This window comes from Lucilia cuprina, chromosome 4 (genome assembly GCF_022045245.1).
Source record: "Lucilia cuprina isolate Lc7/37 chromosome 4, ASM2204524v1, whole genome shotgun sequence".
Taxonomy (NCBI): domain Eukaryota; kingdom Metazoa; phylum Arthropoda; class Insecta; order Diptera; family Calliphoridae; genus Lucilia; species Lucilia cuprina.
Window position 1 is genome coordinate 69621983 of NC_060952.1, and position 19741 is coordinate 69641723.

General features: G+C 27.4%; 1 protein-coding gene across 3 annotated transcripts in view; it reads left to right on the forward strand.

Moving 5' to 3' along the window:
- LOC111680407 overlaps positions 1–19741 on the forward strand; it is a 170867-nt gene that overhangs the window by 10123 nt on the left and 141003 nt on the right. The window contains exons 1-2 of one of the 3 annotated variants that reach the window (XM_046949923.1): positions 1417–1896; positions 11832–12854. In XM_046949923.1, the coding sequence (XP_046805879.1) occupies positions 12740–12854 (115 nt within the window). In that variant the 5' untranslated portion in view covers positions 1417–1896; positions 11832–12739. Of the gene's footprint in view, positions 1–1416; positions 1897–11831; positions 12855–19741 lie in introns of those variants that run through there. The other 2 variants (XM_046949924.1, XM_046949925.1) reach the window with 2 other exon arrangements.

A 19741-nucleotide genomic window follows, 5' to 3' on the forward strand; every position in this document is an offset into this window, starting at 1 on the left:
TTTTCAGTTAATCAATAGTATCATTTTGATGATTAGAGAAAAATCAAAACTTTTTTTAATTAATATGAGCAATTTCATAATTGAAATTCATTTTTATTTTTTTCTGTGCAGGCCTGTCACAGAATTCCATTCCGATCGGAATTAAATTTCCTAATTTTCTTCTTTAATAAAGGAAAATTACATCCAACCGACTCAGAATCATTTTCTGAATCGAATGTTACTGGTGATTTCGTAATGATCGGGCTTCATTTGATCCTAGCCCCCATACGAAGCCCCCTTTAGAAAGTGATTTAATACTCAATAAACACAAGTAGGATTTAGGACAAGAAACAACTTAATAACTTTATTATTAAAATAATCAACATTTTTACATACAATTCATTGGTGTATGGTATCATATGATTGGCTAGGCCCGACTATACATTCTTCCTTGTTTTAAAATTTAATGTTTTATTTATTAAAGTAATTAAAGTTTTACAACAAACATTAAAAAAATCACACCTATTTTTTGTATACATGTATGTATAATATATATTTCTTTGTGTAGATGTTGTTCTTGTTACAGTTTCTGTTGTATATTTGACACATATTTACCAGGTTTACGTTATCGGTTCTAATTACATTAAGTTAAAATGTAAATTGGTTGAACATATTCTAAGAATGGAGTGTAAAGCTATTTCTTTATACATATTCCTTGTACTTTATATTGAAATACGTTCATTTAACTTGGAAGGTATGTAAGAAGTCAATTTATAATTGTACATTTCTATTCAAGTGATTTTGTTAAAATAATGCGCCAAACATTAACAATTTAACAAATACTTAACAACTTTAAAATGTTATGAAAATAATAATGTGGTCTAGTAAATGAATAAAATATTCAAATTTTATAATACTCCCAGGATAAGCTTTATGCTTGCTGAGAAAGAGAGAACCCTAAAACAGAAATAATAAAATTAAATAAAATGAATTTGCACAAAAAATAAACAGACTTCAAACAGAATGAAAAAGTATAAACATTTATTTGGTCAAAAGGACACACTTGGGTGCATTTATGGTAAAATGATGGCAAATGTAAAATAACATTTTATTTTGGCATCCAAAATTCCAACAAAACCTCTAAAGCATAATTCTATTTCTACTGTTAAGCTACAACATAATCAGGACGTGCAGCTATCTATACTGCTCACACACTAGCAGAGCAAGGAGTCCAACTCTATAACTGCTGAGAGAGTGTGTAGGCATAGAAAAGCTTTTTCTGTTGTTTATGCTCTTAAAATTCGTATGTTTAACATTTGCTCTTATATGTGTATTTTGTACTTTGCAACTACTACTAGCATCCTTGCCGTAAGGATAAGCAAATAATGTGCGTGCGTGTCCTTATTAAAATTGTAACGTTTGTCAGTTCAACGCTAGTCGGTGCAGTAGTAAGTAATGTCCGTTTCCTACCAGCGATTTATTACTGTGCGCTCGCTTCAACACATGAAAGCAAAACGAAAATTTATAAAAACAAACAATTCGTCGTCTTAAATGTCGTAATAATCGTCGACGTATCGTTACTGTGTCAGTTAAACTTTTGTATTAATAATCGCAAAAATGAAAGAAGTGAAATTAAATAAACCCACATTTCAAACACTGCACATTTGGTTTTGACCATGTCCTTTAAATAAATTATTCCAATTTAGTGTGTTCTAGCACCTGCTTCTCACACCAGTGATAGAATAAGTGTATTGCAGATGTTTTTCATAGTGTATATTATCAGTACACACATTTATATGGATACATGTGTACAAATGTGAATGTTTCTAAGTATTGCCGCCAATTTAAAGCGTCAACATAATAAATAAATTAAATATTAAAATTAAACAAAAATGTAATAAAGTTAATTGAAAAAAGGTTAAGTGTATTATTATATTTTGTTTATTTTGCGTTTCTACTGTTGCATTTATTACATCCGCTTCCGGTTGGTTGTTTGCTCAATCTCTTCCTTCATTTATTACTACATAAATTGTGTAGTATATTTATAAATATTAATAAAATATATTTAATCAAAAAATACAAAAAAACTTATTATTGTGTTTGCTTAAGAAATAGGCCGAGCAGAGGAATATTTAATAATTGGCTATTGTGTGTGTGTGTATGCTTGTAAATTTTTGCAATTATATTTTTTCACAAAAAAGGCACAGAAAATAAAAAAAGAAAATAATAAAAAATACTAATTTTCTATAAATACTATATCATAGATTATGTATAACAATTAAAAAATAATAAAGTCAATTTATTACAAAAAAAACCCTGGCAGTAAAATTATAAATGTAAAAAATACAAATTATTATAAAAATTGCCAATATGAAGATATTACAAAAAAATCAAAATTAATTAATATAAAATTAAAATACATATCATTGCATACTAGATTCCAAGCAGAGAATTGTGAAAATAATAATTTTAATTAAGCATGTGGATTAAGTGTATAATAATTAAAAGTTTATTTTTAAATTAAATGAATTTTAATGTAATTAATTAAAATAAATCCAACATCTTAACGAATTGTTAAAAAATATTTTTTCATATTTTTAAAAATATATTAAACAATGTATGTCAATGTGCAGAGTTAATAAAATAATGAAATCAAATGTATTTAAAAATGAAAAAGTAAATATACATATGGTTATCATTTCACATAAAAAACTAAAATTAATGGGATTAATTAAAACATCCATTTAATGTGAATTCATTAACAATAAAATCAATATTCTTTTATATCTATTAATAAATAATGTGCCGTGGAATACTTTAATAAATTGTTTAATCACAACGATACTCTTCTGATTCAAATTGATTTTTTTCATTTGTGTGAATTAAAAATGAAAACTAATGAATTATTACACAGTATTAATGGTTCGCGTTGTAAATGTTTATGCATAAGTTATTACAATTCTAAATTAATCTCAAATTGAAATTAATTTTTATTGATTGCTTATAAATAAAAATACTCTACATAATTAAATGAAGGATTCCTTTCAGTAATATATCGCTTATATAGGATTTTTAATTTTTTATCGAATATTTTTACAGTTTTTTTTAATAACATAGTGTGTTAAACATTCTTTAAGAATGGAATAAATTAAAATGTGATTTTTTTTTAACTGGTATTATTATCTATTTTAAAATATTTTTCTATTATTTTTAATTTTGAGTGTTACAAACATAAGCACATTATCAGAAGTATCTTTGAGATAAAAGATCCAAATCGAAAGGTCCGGTTGTATCGGGCAATGTCAAAAATTTGGTCGATGCTATTAAAATCTATTGGTGGAATTAATGTTTATATTTAACAGTACTTTGTACCAAACTCGTCCTAATGTAAAAATACCGCGATTTGAAAATTTAAAAATATGTTAAAATTTCTTAAAAGTATATACACATAATTGCCCATTACCCTGAAATTACCATAAGTACAACCTAAATTTTGATTTTATATTAAAACTAAATATATTTGGGGTATTCACACGGTGTGCTTTCAAGTCGTATTGTCATAAAATACTAAAGTTTTATGATAGTTTAAAAAAGTTGTTGTTGTGCTTCAGAGAAAAAAGTCTTAAAATAATAACACCTTCTATTATATGTTTATAGTTTTGTCATAACTAAACAGTGTAAATCAAAGTCGAAAGGTAAAAACTCTTAATCGAGCCGATGATACTATTTAGAAGTTGCCGCAATTGAACATATATAATATGTTTATGTACACAAACTTTGCACAAATTGACACAAATTTGTGCAAAGTTTTATAAGTTTAAAATTAATTAGAAAGAAAAAAATGCAGTCATATTTTTTCGTGTTATTATTTTATGATATATAACTTTATGACGACTGTGAGAATCCCCTAATTGTCTTTAAAATCATGTAAATAAAGTATTTTACTTCCAAAATGCTAATTAGTAAATCTGCATGGTATGTAGTTCAATGTCAAATAGGTCAGACAGCCTAAATTAAATTATGGTATGAGGACACCTAAACTCTCTTTTACATTCTTTCGATTGGTTTAGGAGTTGTAATACAAATCGTAATTTAAAGCATGTTCTTTATAAAAAATCGTGTTAAAAATTTATCAAACAGAAAAAGGTACACATTGGAATAGATTTCAATTAATATGATTAATTACAGGTCCGACTTTAATGAAATGTGCAATAAATTATTGACGATCAAGCCATAGTAAAAGTATTTTTTTTTTTGTTTGTTATCACAATATTAAGACAGAGTGTTAGAAGTAAAATCTTCGACTTTTAAAATTTGTAAAGTTTATAGCATACAAAATAAGATCAAATTTAACTGATCATGAACTTTTCGTAATATAGGCAAATTTAAAAGTTTAATGGATTTAAATTAAATAAAATAGTGGACAAATGTTAAACAATTAAACTGCAATATCTTTTAGAACTGCCATCAAATGTTATAATAACTCGGTACTTGTTTGCAAATTTGTGAAGCTTTAACAAATTTTTATAATCGAAGTACTCGCACTTAACACCACATAATTCACCTTATACTTTGACAGAGTTGCAACAAAGTATATAACTTGAAATTGAAGAACTTCCATTAAATTACGTTTTTTGCTATTTGATGTATTTGATATTTTATTTGCACGATTTTTTCAAAGCGCGATATTTTTGGTGTAAAGATTCTCGTAAGACTCTTTCTAACTTTATTATAAATTTCGTAAGGTGAATTTAGATCATTATAGATCTTATTGTGAAAATGGTTTATTATTTTTATTCTTATATATACTTTTATTTTCCAAAACAAAATGCATTCAATTTTATTATAACAACATCAATTTATAAAATACAAGTGTTTGGAACTGAAAATCTAGCGATATATTTTGATAATATTGTACCAATGACGCCAGTCTGTAATATAAAGAGAGGATTTCCACTTAGCTGACCACAGCTGTATATGTTTTATTTCCATTGCAAATAAAAAGTATTAATTTATAAATTGGAGTAGTTATATATATTATAACTATGTTATAAATAATACTATGCAGCAGAGAGATAGTCATGTTCTGGGTGGTGAAGAATTTGGAAGATACATTTTTAATTTGGTTAATTGAACCTTTTTCGATTTTCAAAAAATATGATTTTAATCACATGCAACTAGTAAATGTTCAAATACACTACTACCATACTTTATATTTTCGAAGGAAAATAAACCAAGTGAATGTGTTATATACGGTCATCAAATCATATGACGTAAAGATGTTTCATATATTCTGATCCTGCGAAGTGGATATATTAAAACGTTAATGTAGTCAATATTGTTAAAAGAAAGCATATCAAATTTGAATTATGAAATTTACTGATCTTTTAAATTCAGAGAAGTTAAATTAAAATTGAGATTATGCATTTAGAATTCAGAGATGCATATTTATTAATAGAAATCCAATTAAAATTTTCGACTTCAGACAATTGAGTTTGATGTTTAGAATAATCAAATATAAATGAGATTTCTTCGTTGGAAATTCTGAAAAAAAGTTGAAAATTAAAGTTTTAATATGAAACTCGTATAATCATTTTCTCATTACATATTGTTTTTCCGAATTTTGTGTCTTTCAATATTGAAATCAAAAATCTCAAATTCTAGTTTTGCTTTTTTGAATTTCGAATAAAACATATCCCAGCAGTTCGACAATAAGTCAATGCATATGAAAAAGACAGTAATTTCCACTAATAGTTAACCACCTGGATGATCGTAATACGTATGTTTTGGGTCATTCGTCACGAATGTACCCTTTGTAATCGAGAATGAAGACAGTCGTCACTTTAGTGTTCTCTTTGTAAACGGGAGCGGAGACAGTCGTCTCTTTACTGTCCTCAAGTAACCTAAAGATTATACTCTTGAAAGTAGTTTTTTTTTTGTATTTCCGAAAGTAGGTATTTTACATCTTTTGGAGAAATGATTATTACTTTCTACTAATATGCCACCATCTGATTTACTCAAATTTATATCTTTCAAGTGTCTACTCTCTATAATACTATGGGACAATAATGTGACGATTGACCCACATTATTGTCCCATAGTATTATAGAGAGTAGACACTTGAAATTTTTAAATTTTAGTTCCATTAATATCTTACCACCTGGCTGACTCCAATTCGTATGTTTTTGGTCTTTCATCACAAATAAACTCTTAGTAAACGAGAATAAAGACAGTCGTCACTTTAGTGTCCACTTTGTAAGCGAGAGCGGAGGCAATCGTCTCTTTACTGCCTCTTTGTAGGGTGTAGACTGACGATTGACTTCCTCGTAGGACAAGCCCATGTTAAAATGGTTGGTCACCTGGGTAGTCAGGTGGCTAGTGGCCACCACAAGTGGTAGGTTAAGTGGTCAGTTCGGGACTGTCCCGTCGAACTGCTGGGATAATTTTCGATTCTAATTTCGAAGGAATAAAGTCTTAGTTCCAAATAATATTTCCTGTATTTTAAAATGAAAAATCTAAATTTTAAAAGTTCATTTCTAAAAATTAATAAAAAAACATTTTCAATATCATTACTCTTCAAAAAAGTGTAATAACACCAAAATTACGTTGTTTATTAACTTTTTATGATCTCTTTAAAGTGAACTTTCTGCGTATAGTGATCAGGCCTTCCATCCCGACTCCAGTGTATAAAGTCCGGTTTTTGTATCAGTGATCACAAGGCTGTAATAAAATTTTCAAAATATGCATTTTTTACAGAGCAGTAACTGTAGAACTGATAGAAAATTATTCGTTAATAATCAATGTGAGCTTAACATTATACTTTTATAATACTCCAAAGGTACATTAAGTACTATCCAAAGATGCAAGTTAAAAAAACTTAATCTTTTTGCAAATATAAAATGTGCAAAAACAGAAATTCTATCATTAACCCTTTAGATGATCATACTTTAAATTTGTACTTCAAACCTTAGCACTCTATACTTATCAGGTTGAGTTTTAATGATGTCGAAAGAACCTTTGTTTGATAAGAAATTACTTTTAAGGGATTTTTTTCACTTTTGCTCATATACATTTTTAGTGCATTCAAATCCTGTCAAAATAAGTTCATAAGTCATATTTGAAATACATTAAGCAGCTTTTGATCTATTAAAAAAATGTCGCGAAAAGTTAAAGTGCTAATAAAATCAGTTTTCATTAATTCTTCATTCGCATTTTATCTCGTTATTTTAACACGATGATGGCATTTGAGTTAAGTACTTCTACGCTCGCTTACAAATAGCAATTCAAAGAAGTACTTTCAATTTCGCTTACAAAGAAGTTGTTGAGTTAATTGTTTTATTTTTAATAATAAAAAGAGCCAGCGAGATTTCGATCCAAGGACTTCGGTTTGTTCTACTCACTACACAATTATTACGCGACAAACATTTCATTCTGACGTTGATATTTGGAGAGTTGGAACAAATTATAAAAAGTTATTATAATTTTCCGTGGGAACAATTTATTTATATTGAAATTTTCTCTCCTTTCTTCATATATTTTATAAAAGGCATTTTAATTTAATTTCTTCTACATACAAACTGGAACACCCTAATATGTATATATGTATTAAATTCATTTATATTGGATTTTCCTTTCCGTTTTTTCTTTTTTTTTATAAAAAGGCAACATTATGAAAACATTTAATTTATTTTTAATTTTCGTATTAAAAGTAGACAAATGTAAATAAATTAATTTTGAACCGCTTTCTGGGGATTGAGTGACAGTTGAAAAGGATATTACCATAAATGTTATGGAAATATTTCACAGAATCGATTAATTGTTTGGCAATAAAATACAATAAATATAAGACAAAAATTTACGAGTAAAATCCCTTTTTTATCTTAAATGATTATCATTATGAAGTTAGTTTAGCCCAAAGTATTTGTCACGTACCATTATCCTTTTGCTACCGAAAACAAGTGAAGATTTTAAAAATTCATAAATAGCTAAAATAGATAGTACACATACAAGAAAAATATATAAACGGATATTAAAATCCTTGCATGACTTTAAAAGGTTTTTGACCCAAATAAATTTTATTTAAAACAATAGATATCTCCCACCCACTGTTAGCAAATAGAGGTCAACACAAATCACTTTCAAATGCGATTAAGTTTAATTTTGTTTGAGATTTCCACATCTAGTAAATATTAGTTTTTTTTTATCAAGAAAAAAAATTAGCATAAATAAAAACTAAAACTTTTAAAATAAAAACACACACATTTTCTAACTAACCAACATTAATGTGAGGGATGATCAGGGATTTACTTGTGAAAATTTTCACAAAAAAGTTGAGGAAATTATTATTTGGTTTTATAAATCCAAAGGGGATGCCAAGAATAAAAGCCACTACTTAAATGAAAAACAATAAAAACTTACCAGGGCAGAAAATTTACTAAATTAGAAATTGAAACGAAAGCGTAACACAAAAAATGATTTTACAATCACTATAAATAGATTGAGCTTAGTTAAATTATGGAAATAGATTTGATTACCCAAAAACACACACAACAATATGATATTGAAAGAAAATATGTATACTTTAGTATGTTAACATATACCACCAACGATTATACCCTACACCATCAGAGTAAGGAGGGCATTGCGTATGCGTTTGTGCTGATGTTTATATGAAATTAAATATATTTTGCGAAAATACTGGACTGTGATCTATTTGTCTGAGAAAGTTTTACAATGTTTTAAATATGTACAACAAAGCTATATAAATCCGTTAATCAATGATATATTTTAAAATTGCTATTGCTGAGGGTCACCGTAGTGACATTATTTCAATATATTATTGCCATGACAAGTAAAAGATAGTCATCATAATTTTGGGTCAGTATAACAACTTACAGCAATCAACTGCATGCATCATAACGTTTTCAACGAACAACAAACTGCACTTAAAGGACTTCCCAATGAATGAATCATAGATAAAGTAATGTTTCAAATGAAAGTTGAGACCTCAATTGTTGCGGCACAGTCGCTCTATTGTTATTTATTGTTATTTAAATAACTACCACAGAACTATAAACAAAAACTATTCATAGCTATGGTTAAGGGAATATGTATGTATATATGTATTTTAACATACATACTTGCTAAATACAAAGAAAACATACCACAAATTAACATACCTCAAAATTCTATTAAGGAATTAAATGGAAAATTGAGGTTAGTCACAATAATTGTACATAACATTTTTAAGACATATTTTTAGTTTTCGGAGAGATTATTAAGCTAACACTTATTTCAAAATTTCTTCATTATTACTAGAGAAAGGATGAAATTTAAAAATTTATTTATCTTTGCGGATCGTATAATTAGATCATTTTAAAGTTTGAAATTTGAGATAGCGAGACTATTATAAATAATGAAATCATGCTATTTTAAAAACACCTTTTTTTAAAACACAAAAAAAATATTTTTATTTTTAAAAATAATGTAATAAAAAAAGTTATTTAAACAATTAGAATAAATAGTAACGTCAGATTCGGACTTCGCCTTCACCGTATACTATGGTCTGTCTGTACAATTATTGTTTTGAAACAGTTGATCTTTAAGTTATCGACAGGTATGTATAGGTTAGTTAAAGAAAAAATCATGTCGTCAACAAAAATAATTCAGAAATTTAAAATTTTGGTAAAATGCCTAATCTGATATTATAAATATTGCCCGAATTTAGAAAGATGAAAAGAAAACATTTTTAAAATTTTGTTTGAAAATTACTCAGATTTTTAATGTTTTTCATACAATAGTTTAAATATTGTTTTACATTATTTTTCTGAATTATCTGTATTAAAAATTATTAATTAATTTTTTTTGGAAAATCAACACAACATTTTCCCTCCATTCCAACTGGGCCTCCCTAGTAATCATACATATAGTTTAATGTGGTAAACAGCTGCTGAATAGTTTATTTACATTTTAAGGGTTTTTATTATTTAAAGCTTGTTGTTGTTTTTTATATTATTTTATTGACAAAACTTGTTCGCCTTTTGGCGCAATGAATATTTTCATATTGACATGCACGAAAGGATAATAATGTACAGCTCTATTTTTTTTTATCTATTTTCTATTATCATGACATCATCTTATAAGATTAATAAAGTTTTCTGTGTCAAATACATTACAAAGAGAAAAATTAATAGTTTCAGTAGAATTATGTAAATGTACATACATATGTTAAAATAATGAGTGAAAATGATATTGAAGAAGTTGAGAAAGGAGGTTTTATTAGCATTCTAACTCATAAGTTTTAAATGTAAGTTTTTCCTGGGTTTGAATATGTATACAAACATTACGCATAGATAAATAAAACAGAACATAAATAATATACTAACATATATACATATGAATATATGCGTAATGTTTGTATACATATTCAAACCCAGGAAAAACTTACATTTAAAAACTTATGAGTTAGAATGCTAATAAAACTCCTCTTTCACAACTTCTTCAATAGCATTTTCACTCATTATTTTAACATGGTGATGTCACTGAAGGCAAGTACTTCTACGCTCGTTTACAAATAGGGAGTTAATGAAGTATATTTGCTGAAAAATAAGTTGTTGAGTAAGTTGTTTTGTTTTGTTTTTATACCCTTCACCTTCGTGAGAAGGGTATTTATAAGTTTGTAATTTCTATAATATAATTTTCCGACCCTATAAAGTATATATTTTTCTGGATCCTTATATATATAGCGGAGTCGATTAGGCCATGTCCGTCTGTCTGTCTGTTGAAATCAGTTTTTAGAGGACCCCAGATATCGGCGAGATCCGAATCTTCAATAATTCTATTAGACATGCTTTCAATTATATGAGAGTAGATTGTAAGTTATTATACAATAATTTTTATGCGAATAATATAAGTTTAAAATTTAAAACTAACACAAATTTTTTCCAAGTGCTTTTTAAAACAATTTTTTTATGATAAACAAAACAAAATCTACGTCTCGTCACTTTACGAAAGTGTTGTTGTCTTACTCTTGGTTGTATCTATTATCAAAAAACTAAAGTAAGGACGGTAAAAATTTTAAAATTTTAATTTTCAAATGCGAATATCTCCTAAACTATAAGAGATAATTTACTGCTATGACGACATAGCATAGGGCTTGGACACCCTTGGTTTGGATGCTGTTGGCGTCATTGCGTTGTTATTTTTCTGTGTTTTTCGTTATGTATGTTTAGATGTCTGTTGGTTTAGATGCCTTGTGTATGTTGTTTTATTTCGTTTAGCGTTGTTGTTGTTGTTCTTTTTGTTTAGCTTTTGATGTAATAATAATGTAGTCGGGAAAAAATTTAAAATTTATAAAAGATATTTAAAATACACTATGGTGAAGGGTATATAAGATTCGGCACAGCCGAATATAGCACTCTTACTTGTTTTAATGTAAGTTTTCCTGCAGATGTATGTAGGAAATTCAAAATAGTATGTATGTATATTTCTCGTTTAAACTCTGCGTGTTGACTTATGTTATAAATTTCATACATTAAGAATTCAGTAAAAATTAATGATTACTGAAAAAATGCCAGAATTTGGTAAATCTTTACTGATACTGAAATATTATTTTTATTGCCGGTGAATGCTGAAACATTTTTTTGGAACATAATTAGTAAAACATTAATGAATACTAGGCAGTAATCATTCAACATATATTTTTATTGAAATTTCAGTGGTACTGAAAAGTGCACCTACATATGATATTTACTGATATTTTGTATTGCGAATTAAAAAAACACAATTAGTAAAAATTAAATGAGTGTTTACAAATTAACCAAGTTTTACAGTTTATTTTAACCTTATTTCAGGAAAACTGATGAGCTTGCCGACCGCGGAAAAGAAAAATAAAAACAAAATATATAAATAAACAAAAATAGAGTTAATTAAAACATTATAAAACTCCACGAAAAAATAAAAAATAACTTGATATTTATTACTCGTTTAAATTGATGGTGTGATATTTCAAGCGAATATTATTTTTTGTGTTTTTAATTTTAATTAAAAGGTATTTGAAAAATGTTACCAAACAAAAAGGATGAAATTACACAAGATTCCTTAAAAAAGTGTTAAGGCAACATAATAAATAATTTTTAAACAAAAAGAGAAACAAAAAACAAATAAACGACAAAAATGAGGATAAAATTAAATTAAAACAAAAAATAAAAACAACGCAAGATGCCTTTAAAAAAAGAAATCAATTTCAAGGATATAAACACAACAGCACGAAAGAGACAACAACAGAAAAAACAATCCAAGCAGCAATATAAACTACAAAAAAGGGCCTCATCAAATGTACAGCAGTCTACTTGAATTTGTGATTTGTGACAGCAGTGAAACTTTTTATATAGTATTTTAAATAGAACAATAACACCGAATCAAAATAATCTGATGGATCTGAATTTTTCAAAAATAAAACAAATCCTAAAAAAGTGAATACAGTAAAAAGGAGAAAAACTTTACAAAAAATCAAAGAATTCGTTACACATATTCTATTTATTGCCATTCAAAGTCTAAGTCAGTGTTGTGAAAAACATCTAAATACTTATTTTTCATCAAAATAATTCTTTCTAGTGTTGCCTCGAATTCCTTAAATATAAAATCGACAAAAAATAAGGAGTAAAAAGTGAAGAAAAAAATAACAAATTAAATCCTTTTATACTTTAAACAACGATACACAACGGAGTTCCTTCACCCGTAAATTCCTTTTCTGTTCACAATGTTTTTTCCTCAGCCTCCTCTTATCTTGAGGCAATTGTCGGTAGTATATGGATGTTTGCTGGTTTTGATTTTCGCGCAATTCTGGGTTGATGTTTTCTGTGGCGAGAAATTGGGTAAGTAAGTAAACAAGTAAAAGCTTAAAAAAGAAATACACTTACAAAAGTTTACATTCAGCCGCACAAATAAAAAATAATTTAAATAGACTTACGTACGCACACACAAATACTGAAAAAAACTTAAACTTTAACTTAGGCTGATCCTAAAAACATTTATCGAAGTTTCTAACTAAATTTCATGTCCCACCTTTAGGCGTAATTGCGCTTTATAAAAGGATAAACATTACTTAATTTTTTTCATTAATCTCTTCCACGTTTCAAGGAATCACAAAATCAAAAACAATTTCATAAGATTTTTTACAAAACAAGTTGGACTGTTATATTATGCCGTAAAAGAAATGTTCCCCTCAATTATTAACCGATTCTTATACAATTTTGGAAAACGAGTATGTCGCATTTCATCGCTATACTCGTATTTTTAAGCGAGTAAGTTGGACTGTTATATTATGCCGTAAAAGAAATGTTCCCCTCAATTATTAACCGATTCTTATACAATTTTGGAAAACGAGTATGTCGCATTTCATCGCTATAGTCGTATTTTTAAGCGAGTAATGTGCAATTTTCTGGAAAGGATCTTATATGAGGGTAAGGTCAGTTATGGTCCTATCCTCATAAAATTCAGTAGATAGATTTTTGTTCTTATGAAATTTATTTTGTCGAATTTCCATACTCGTATTTTTAAGGCATTAATGAACTTAAAAGTAATTTTCTGAACGGAACCTTATATCGGGGGTAGGGTCAATTATGGACCAAACTCCATACAATTTAGCAAAGAGATTTTTTCAATAGGCTTCGTCCATGGAACAATAGAATATCATGTACCGAATTTCATTTCAAAATTGCTACCTGTAGTTTGATTATAAGGTTTACATGGACACGCATAGCTAAATCGACTCAGAAAATGATTCTGAGCCGATTGGTATAGGACCAATATTATTGTGCGTTACATTAATACTATACTGCATATGATATACTATACATCATACTGTCTAGCTCACGAATTGACAACATTAAACACAAAATAGTGGCCTCCGATAGGTTAAACACAAAATAGTGGCCTCTGGTAAACCGGAGGTGGTGGGTTCGATTTCCACCTTGTAAAGGAGCGCACAACAGGCCCGATAGAAGCCTAGGTGTATTTCTTCGGATTTGATGTATTTTGAGGGCGTAACTTAAGAACAATTTTTTGTTAGTCGAAAATCATCGATTTGACATTATTAATTTGTCTTTTTATTTAGCATTTTTCTAATGCCCCCTACTACTGTCTTACAGTGTGATAATAAATCAGAACAAACTGCATCTAAAACTATATAAAATATTATTTGTATTTCTTGCTTGGGGGACTTTCCACTAAAAGATATTACTTTATTTAGTTTCTTTGACATTGTGCCTATATATGGAACACATACATATGTACATATATGGTATATTATGAACAAAATGTTATTTCGGTTTCCTTTTATTGAGTTCAGTTCATTGCTTATTTAGTTATCGAAAATGATCGGAAGTATGGTTGATAATCGTAAATGTATATGATTGTCTATTTACTTTTAATTTATTTAATAGTCCTGTCAATACCCAATACATATTGCCAATATTATTGTTTGTTTGTTCAAAATTACCAAATATTTTTTCAATGTTCTTGTTATTTTTTGTTATTGCTTTATTTAATAAAAAATAACAAAGTCATTACAGTTGTGAATTGCGAAATAGTTCTATATTATTTGAAAGTATGAAAAAAACAAAATCTCTAAGATTAATTTATATTTCTATATTCGCTTTATATCGAAAATTGTTCTAAATTGTGTAAAATTTTGGTTATAAGAATTAAGTGGTTTAGTTTTTGATGAAGAGTACTTTTAAATTACTTTTAAAAATGGAGTCAATTTAAAGTGCTAAATCATTAGTTTCAACAGAAAAACGTATTTAGTTCTATTATTGCGTTCAATGCTACCAAGTAAAATACAATACACTCGTATTTGGTGCAAAATCCTTTTAATTTTCAACATAACCTTGGTTGAGTATTTTGTGTAGTAATTTAATGGCTTTGTTTAATACTTAAACTTCATTACTTTTTATTTTCTTGTTATTTTTCTACAAACAAATAACCATAAGATTTCGACAACAAAGATACAGTAGCGTATACAATTATTTAAAAGAATGAGACAGGAGCTGTATAAAGCAAAAATCCTAATTGTTAAATTGGATTTTTATATTCTTTAGATGTACATATTTACATACATTAGGGTAGTTCTAATTTGCTTAATTTGTTGCAAATTATAAATCGGATTATGAGTACTTATTTAGAAAAATGTGAAGGTTCACTTCAAGAAGTTTCAACGAAATATTTGCTTATGGAATGTTTCAGTTAGATCAAAATAGATCAGATAATATAAAAAGTTTAATACCGACAATTTGAGTCACATCTATTTAAAGAACTTGGCCATATTTGGGAGCACATCGCCGTATTATTCATCTTCAAATGGTTATACCATGAGACAGCATTTATGTGTGATTATGATGTTCTTCCAAGAAATCTTTAGGACTTCGAGCAAGTAGTTTTGATTTAAAAAATTTATAAAGTTAGTGTGCTATATTAGACTGAGTCGAATCTTACTTTTCTTTACCAGTAATAACCTATTCAACTAAATGAAAAAATGCGGATGATAATGAACACTCATTACCAAGTAATGTATGAAATAACTACTGGGCATTACCACATATTTAATTTTTTTTTTTTAATTTTTGATATACATATATAACAAAATAAGATCCATTTAAAATCAATCCAAGAATTGAAGACTTTACATCATGTAGATTGCTGTTAAAGTATGAAATGGTCTTTTTTCATGTTTTTATGATTTTTTCCAAAGGAAAGATAAGTGTTAATGTCATTAGAAGGGACAACGAATAAAATTGATATAGCTCAAAAAATATTGGAAAACGAACATCCGTTTTGGGAATAATGACAATAACAACAAAATATTTTGTTAAACCCTTTTAACAAAATGTTTAAAGTTTGAAAATATAGTTATTAAGTCGAAAAATTTCTTTAAAGGTAGTTTACATTATCTGATTTTGTATTTATACAAAATATTATTTGAAAATGTATTGTAGTCTGAAAAACTAAAACATTTTGTAGTTTGAAATGTATTTATTTATGTAATTTAACAAATTTTTAAAATCTTTTTCTTTACAAAATACACAATTTATTAGTAGTTTTCTTTCGGATTTTAATTTGTAAATTGATTTTCTTTTATTTTTCATCATAATTTTCTTCATAATTAATTTGAAATTGAAAATAAACCAAAAAAATAGGATTTTGACAACAAATTTTATTTTGTATTAAAGACAATGAAACTCTGATATTAATACAAAGTATTGTAATTAAAACCGCCTTTAATAATATATACATATGCTTCTTCATATAAATATTGTAATTAAATACATATCGAGGAACTATATTCAAAAGTCTCTATCTGTCATTTTCATGAAAATGAGATTTTGATGGCAAAATATCCAGAAAACTATCCCGCACCAGTGATATAAATTTCAAAAGAAAAAAATATTTTTTGGTAATTTTTTAGCAATTTTTAAATTTCTCTATCTTGAAAAAAGAAAAATTATGAATACAAAAATCTTTATCTTATCCAAAAATTGCTTCAAACTCTATTATTTTCAAACTCTAATATTTGAAATCGGTATAATAGTTTTCGAGATATTGCTCATAATGATACAAATTTGATTAATTTTATTGCCGTGTTTAACCATATAATATTGATTTTGAAACAAAATCTCATAATATGTTGCTTTTTTAACAATTTGGTTTATATTGCTTCATTAAATTGCGTAAAATATAATATATATTGTTATTAAATCAAATAAAAACTTTATATTTCTATTCTTTTTTTGCTTCTGTTATATTATATAGAGAGAGTATTCAATAATATAGTCCTTTTAAACCTTTGTACTTTAAAAAATACCTTAAACAAGTAATTTTACATTTAGTTCATTCGTAAATTTATTTACATTTAATAAATGGCCCATAAAATGTGTTAAGCATAACAACATTGGTCTTGCCACTGTATTCCCACGCACCTGATATAATCTTTTACCCATGAATTACATACCTATACGCACATTATTGCTCCTGCTCAACCTACAATACCAATTATTCACCCAACCATTCATTGGATTGTTTGTTTGTTTTTTGTTGGTTGGTCTTGTTCATTTATTATTGTTAAACATAGTGTAAATAAACTGCAGATAATTAGCATCTGCTTAAGCTTTATCTTATTCACATCTTGATGATAATGTGTATCTTTTGGGTAAATTTTTTACACGCTCCTGTTAGTCATAACGCTGAGAATTTGGCATTAAATTTAATGATCATTAATCTATTTTTTGAGGCAATTCTAACAAGTGTATGGAAATTAACTACTTCTGCAACATCTTAAAACAATGCATGGAATTTTAATTATAGTTAATTTAATCGCTTTAAAAGAAGATTTGTATTTAATGACGTATACGTATAATTCATTAAGTATTAAATGTTTACCTACAAATCCACTGAAAATACATTAATACATACAAATATAAAAATACAAAACCCTGCAGATTTACGTGGAGCAAATGTCTTCCTTTTATACATGTTTTTTTATCATCATTCGATGATTAAAAATTCTGTATTCTGATGCAATTTCTTAAAATATAGAAATGTTATCGATATAATGTCAAACAAAGTGCTTTGTTAACCTCACTACATTGTCTGAATTCGTCTGTTCCAATGGTGAAATAATGGCCGACACATACCATTAAACTAACCTCGCTCTATAACCCGCAAAATAGACTTTTCGTTTAAGACACTTTTATCTCAAAAAACAAACGCATAGAACAAGTTATGGTTATCAATGGTTTTTTAAACATTTTTTGTAATTTAATTACCTTACCTTAGAAAAAAGTTTTATAATTCAGAATCAATAGACTATTTGTAATAAAAGTCCATAAATGGTCAGTTGATAATCTCCTTGGACATTCACATGATAAAATAAATACCTACTCTTTAAACAATAGGTAAACAATCTGAACTGAATGGTAAGTATGTAAGCACATATACATACAATATATTGTTAACAGTGCGAAATAAGGTAACCAAAATAAATTAATTAAAACGCTTTTATCACAAAAAAGCTAATTAAAAATAAATAGAAAAGTACTAATAAACATCTGGTAGTATAATAAATTTATGGATTTGTTACATGAAATGTTCTTTAATTTTTATGTGATGCCATGATTAATATGAAATGTGATGGTTGGAGTGTTTAGCAATTAAGAAAATTCAATTTTATTCACCTATTGATGATTATAAAAAAACAAGTTAGAGTGCTATATTCGGCCGTGCCGAATCTTAAATACCCTCCACCAGCTGCTTTTATATTTACAATTTTTTATTTGGTGAAATATTTGTGAAAATAAGTTTTTTCATGTTTTTTAATAGAAAGAATATTACAAACACAATTTTCTTTTATATTTATTAATTTAATAATTTGCATATAGGTAAAATAGTTAATAAAGTTATTGATGGTTTAATTTAGAAATTTGCATACTAATCTTTTCAGGAATAGATGAAGATAGACCAGAATAAACCTATACTGTTGAAAAACGCGATTATGGAAAAGTGGTCTTAACAGAATTATTCGCATACATGCTTCATGTGATAATTCAATTTGATAAATATTTTACATAATGTGCGTGAAAATAGAAATAATGTGCTTAGGCCTGCCAGATTTGCCGATTTAACGGCATTTTGCCGATTTTATACCTCTAAAATAGCAGAGTGTCAATTTAACGATTTTTGCTCTAAAAATGCCTTTTTTATTAATTCTAAAAACATGGTTACTTAAAATTGTATTTTAATTTTGCAACTCTTCTGTTAAAATAGCCAACTATTTGCCGGTCCACGCTAGGAAACTTTTTATACCCTACACTACTTTAGTGGGGAGGGTATATTGGGTTTGTGCTGATGTTTGTAACATACAAAAATATTCGTCCTATACCCACCTTAAAGTATACCAATCGGCTTAGAATCGTTTTCTGAGTCCATTAAGATAATTGGATGAAATTTCGCACGCACGTTTTATAAGACCCAAGGACGAAGCCTATTAAAAATGGCTATCGGTCCATTATTTCAGAATTATGTTAAATATACATTCTTATGCCAAATTTCATAAAGATAGGGCCCCAATTCACCCTAGCTCCCATACAAAGACTTTACAGAAAATTACTTGAATGTCCAAAATTAATTTATAAACACAAATATCGCGATAAAATTCAGGGCAATAAAATATTATGTAAATATAAATATATTCACAAAATTTTATCGGGCTTGGTCCATATTTGCCCCTAGCTCCCATATAAAGCCTCTTTCAGAAAATTAGTTTTTCATTCATAAATTGCTTAAATACAACGGAACAAGGTAATATTGAAGTTTGACCTGGTTCACACTGGAAAATTTTTGTTGAGAAACTTTTGATTTTGTGTGTGAGAGAAAGAAATGGTTGATATTTCTTTCTCTTTCACTCATACACAAAAATCAAAATACCGATCGATCAGTATCACTATTTTAATGCAATTTGGATTATACGTGTTTCGGCCCAACGACGAAGCCTTTTAAAATAGTTGAAATGAGTCAATTATTTCAACTAGCCCCAATACAAACCTACCCACCGGAAAGAGCTTTGGAGTTGATAATTATGTTAAATATTGTAGTATCTCTACAAAAATCTGTAAAACTTAGTACGATATACGTAGTTATCGACTTTATTTTACCCTAGCCCCCATACAAAGTCCCCTTCAGAAAATGACTTGAATGACAATAATTCACT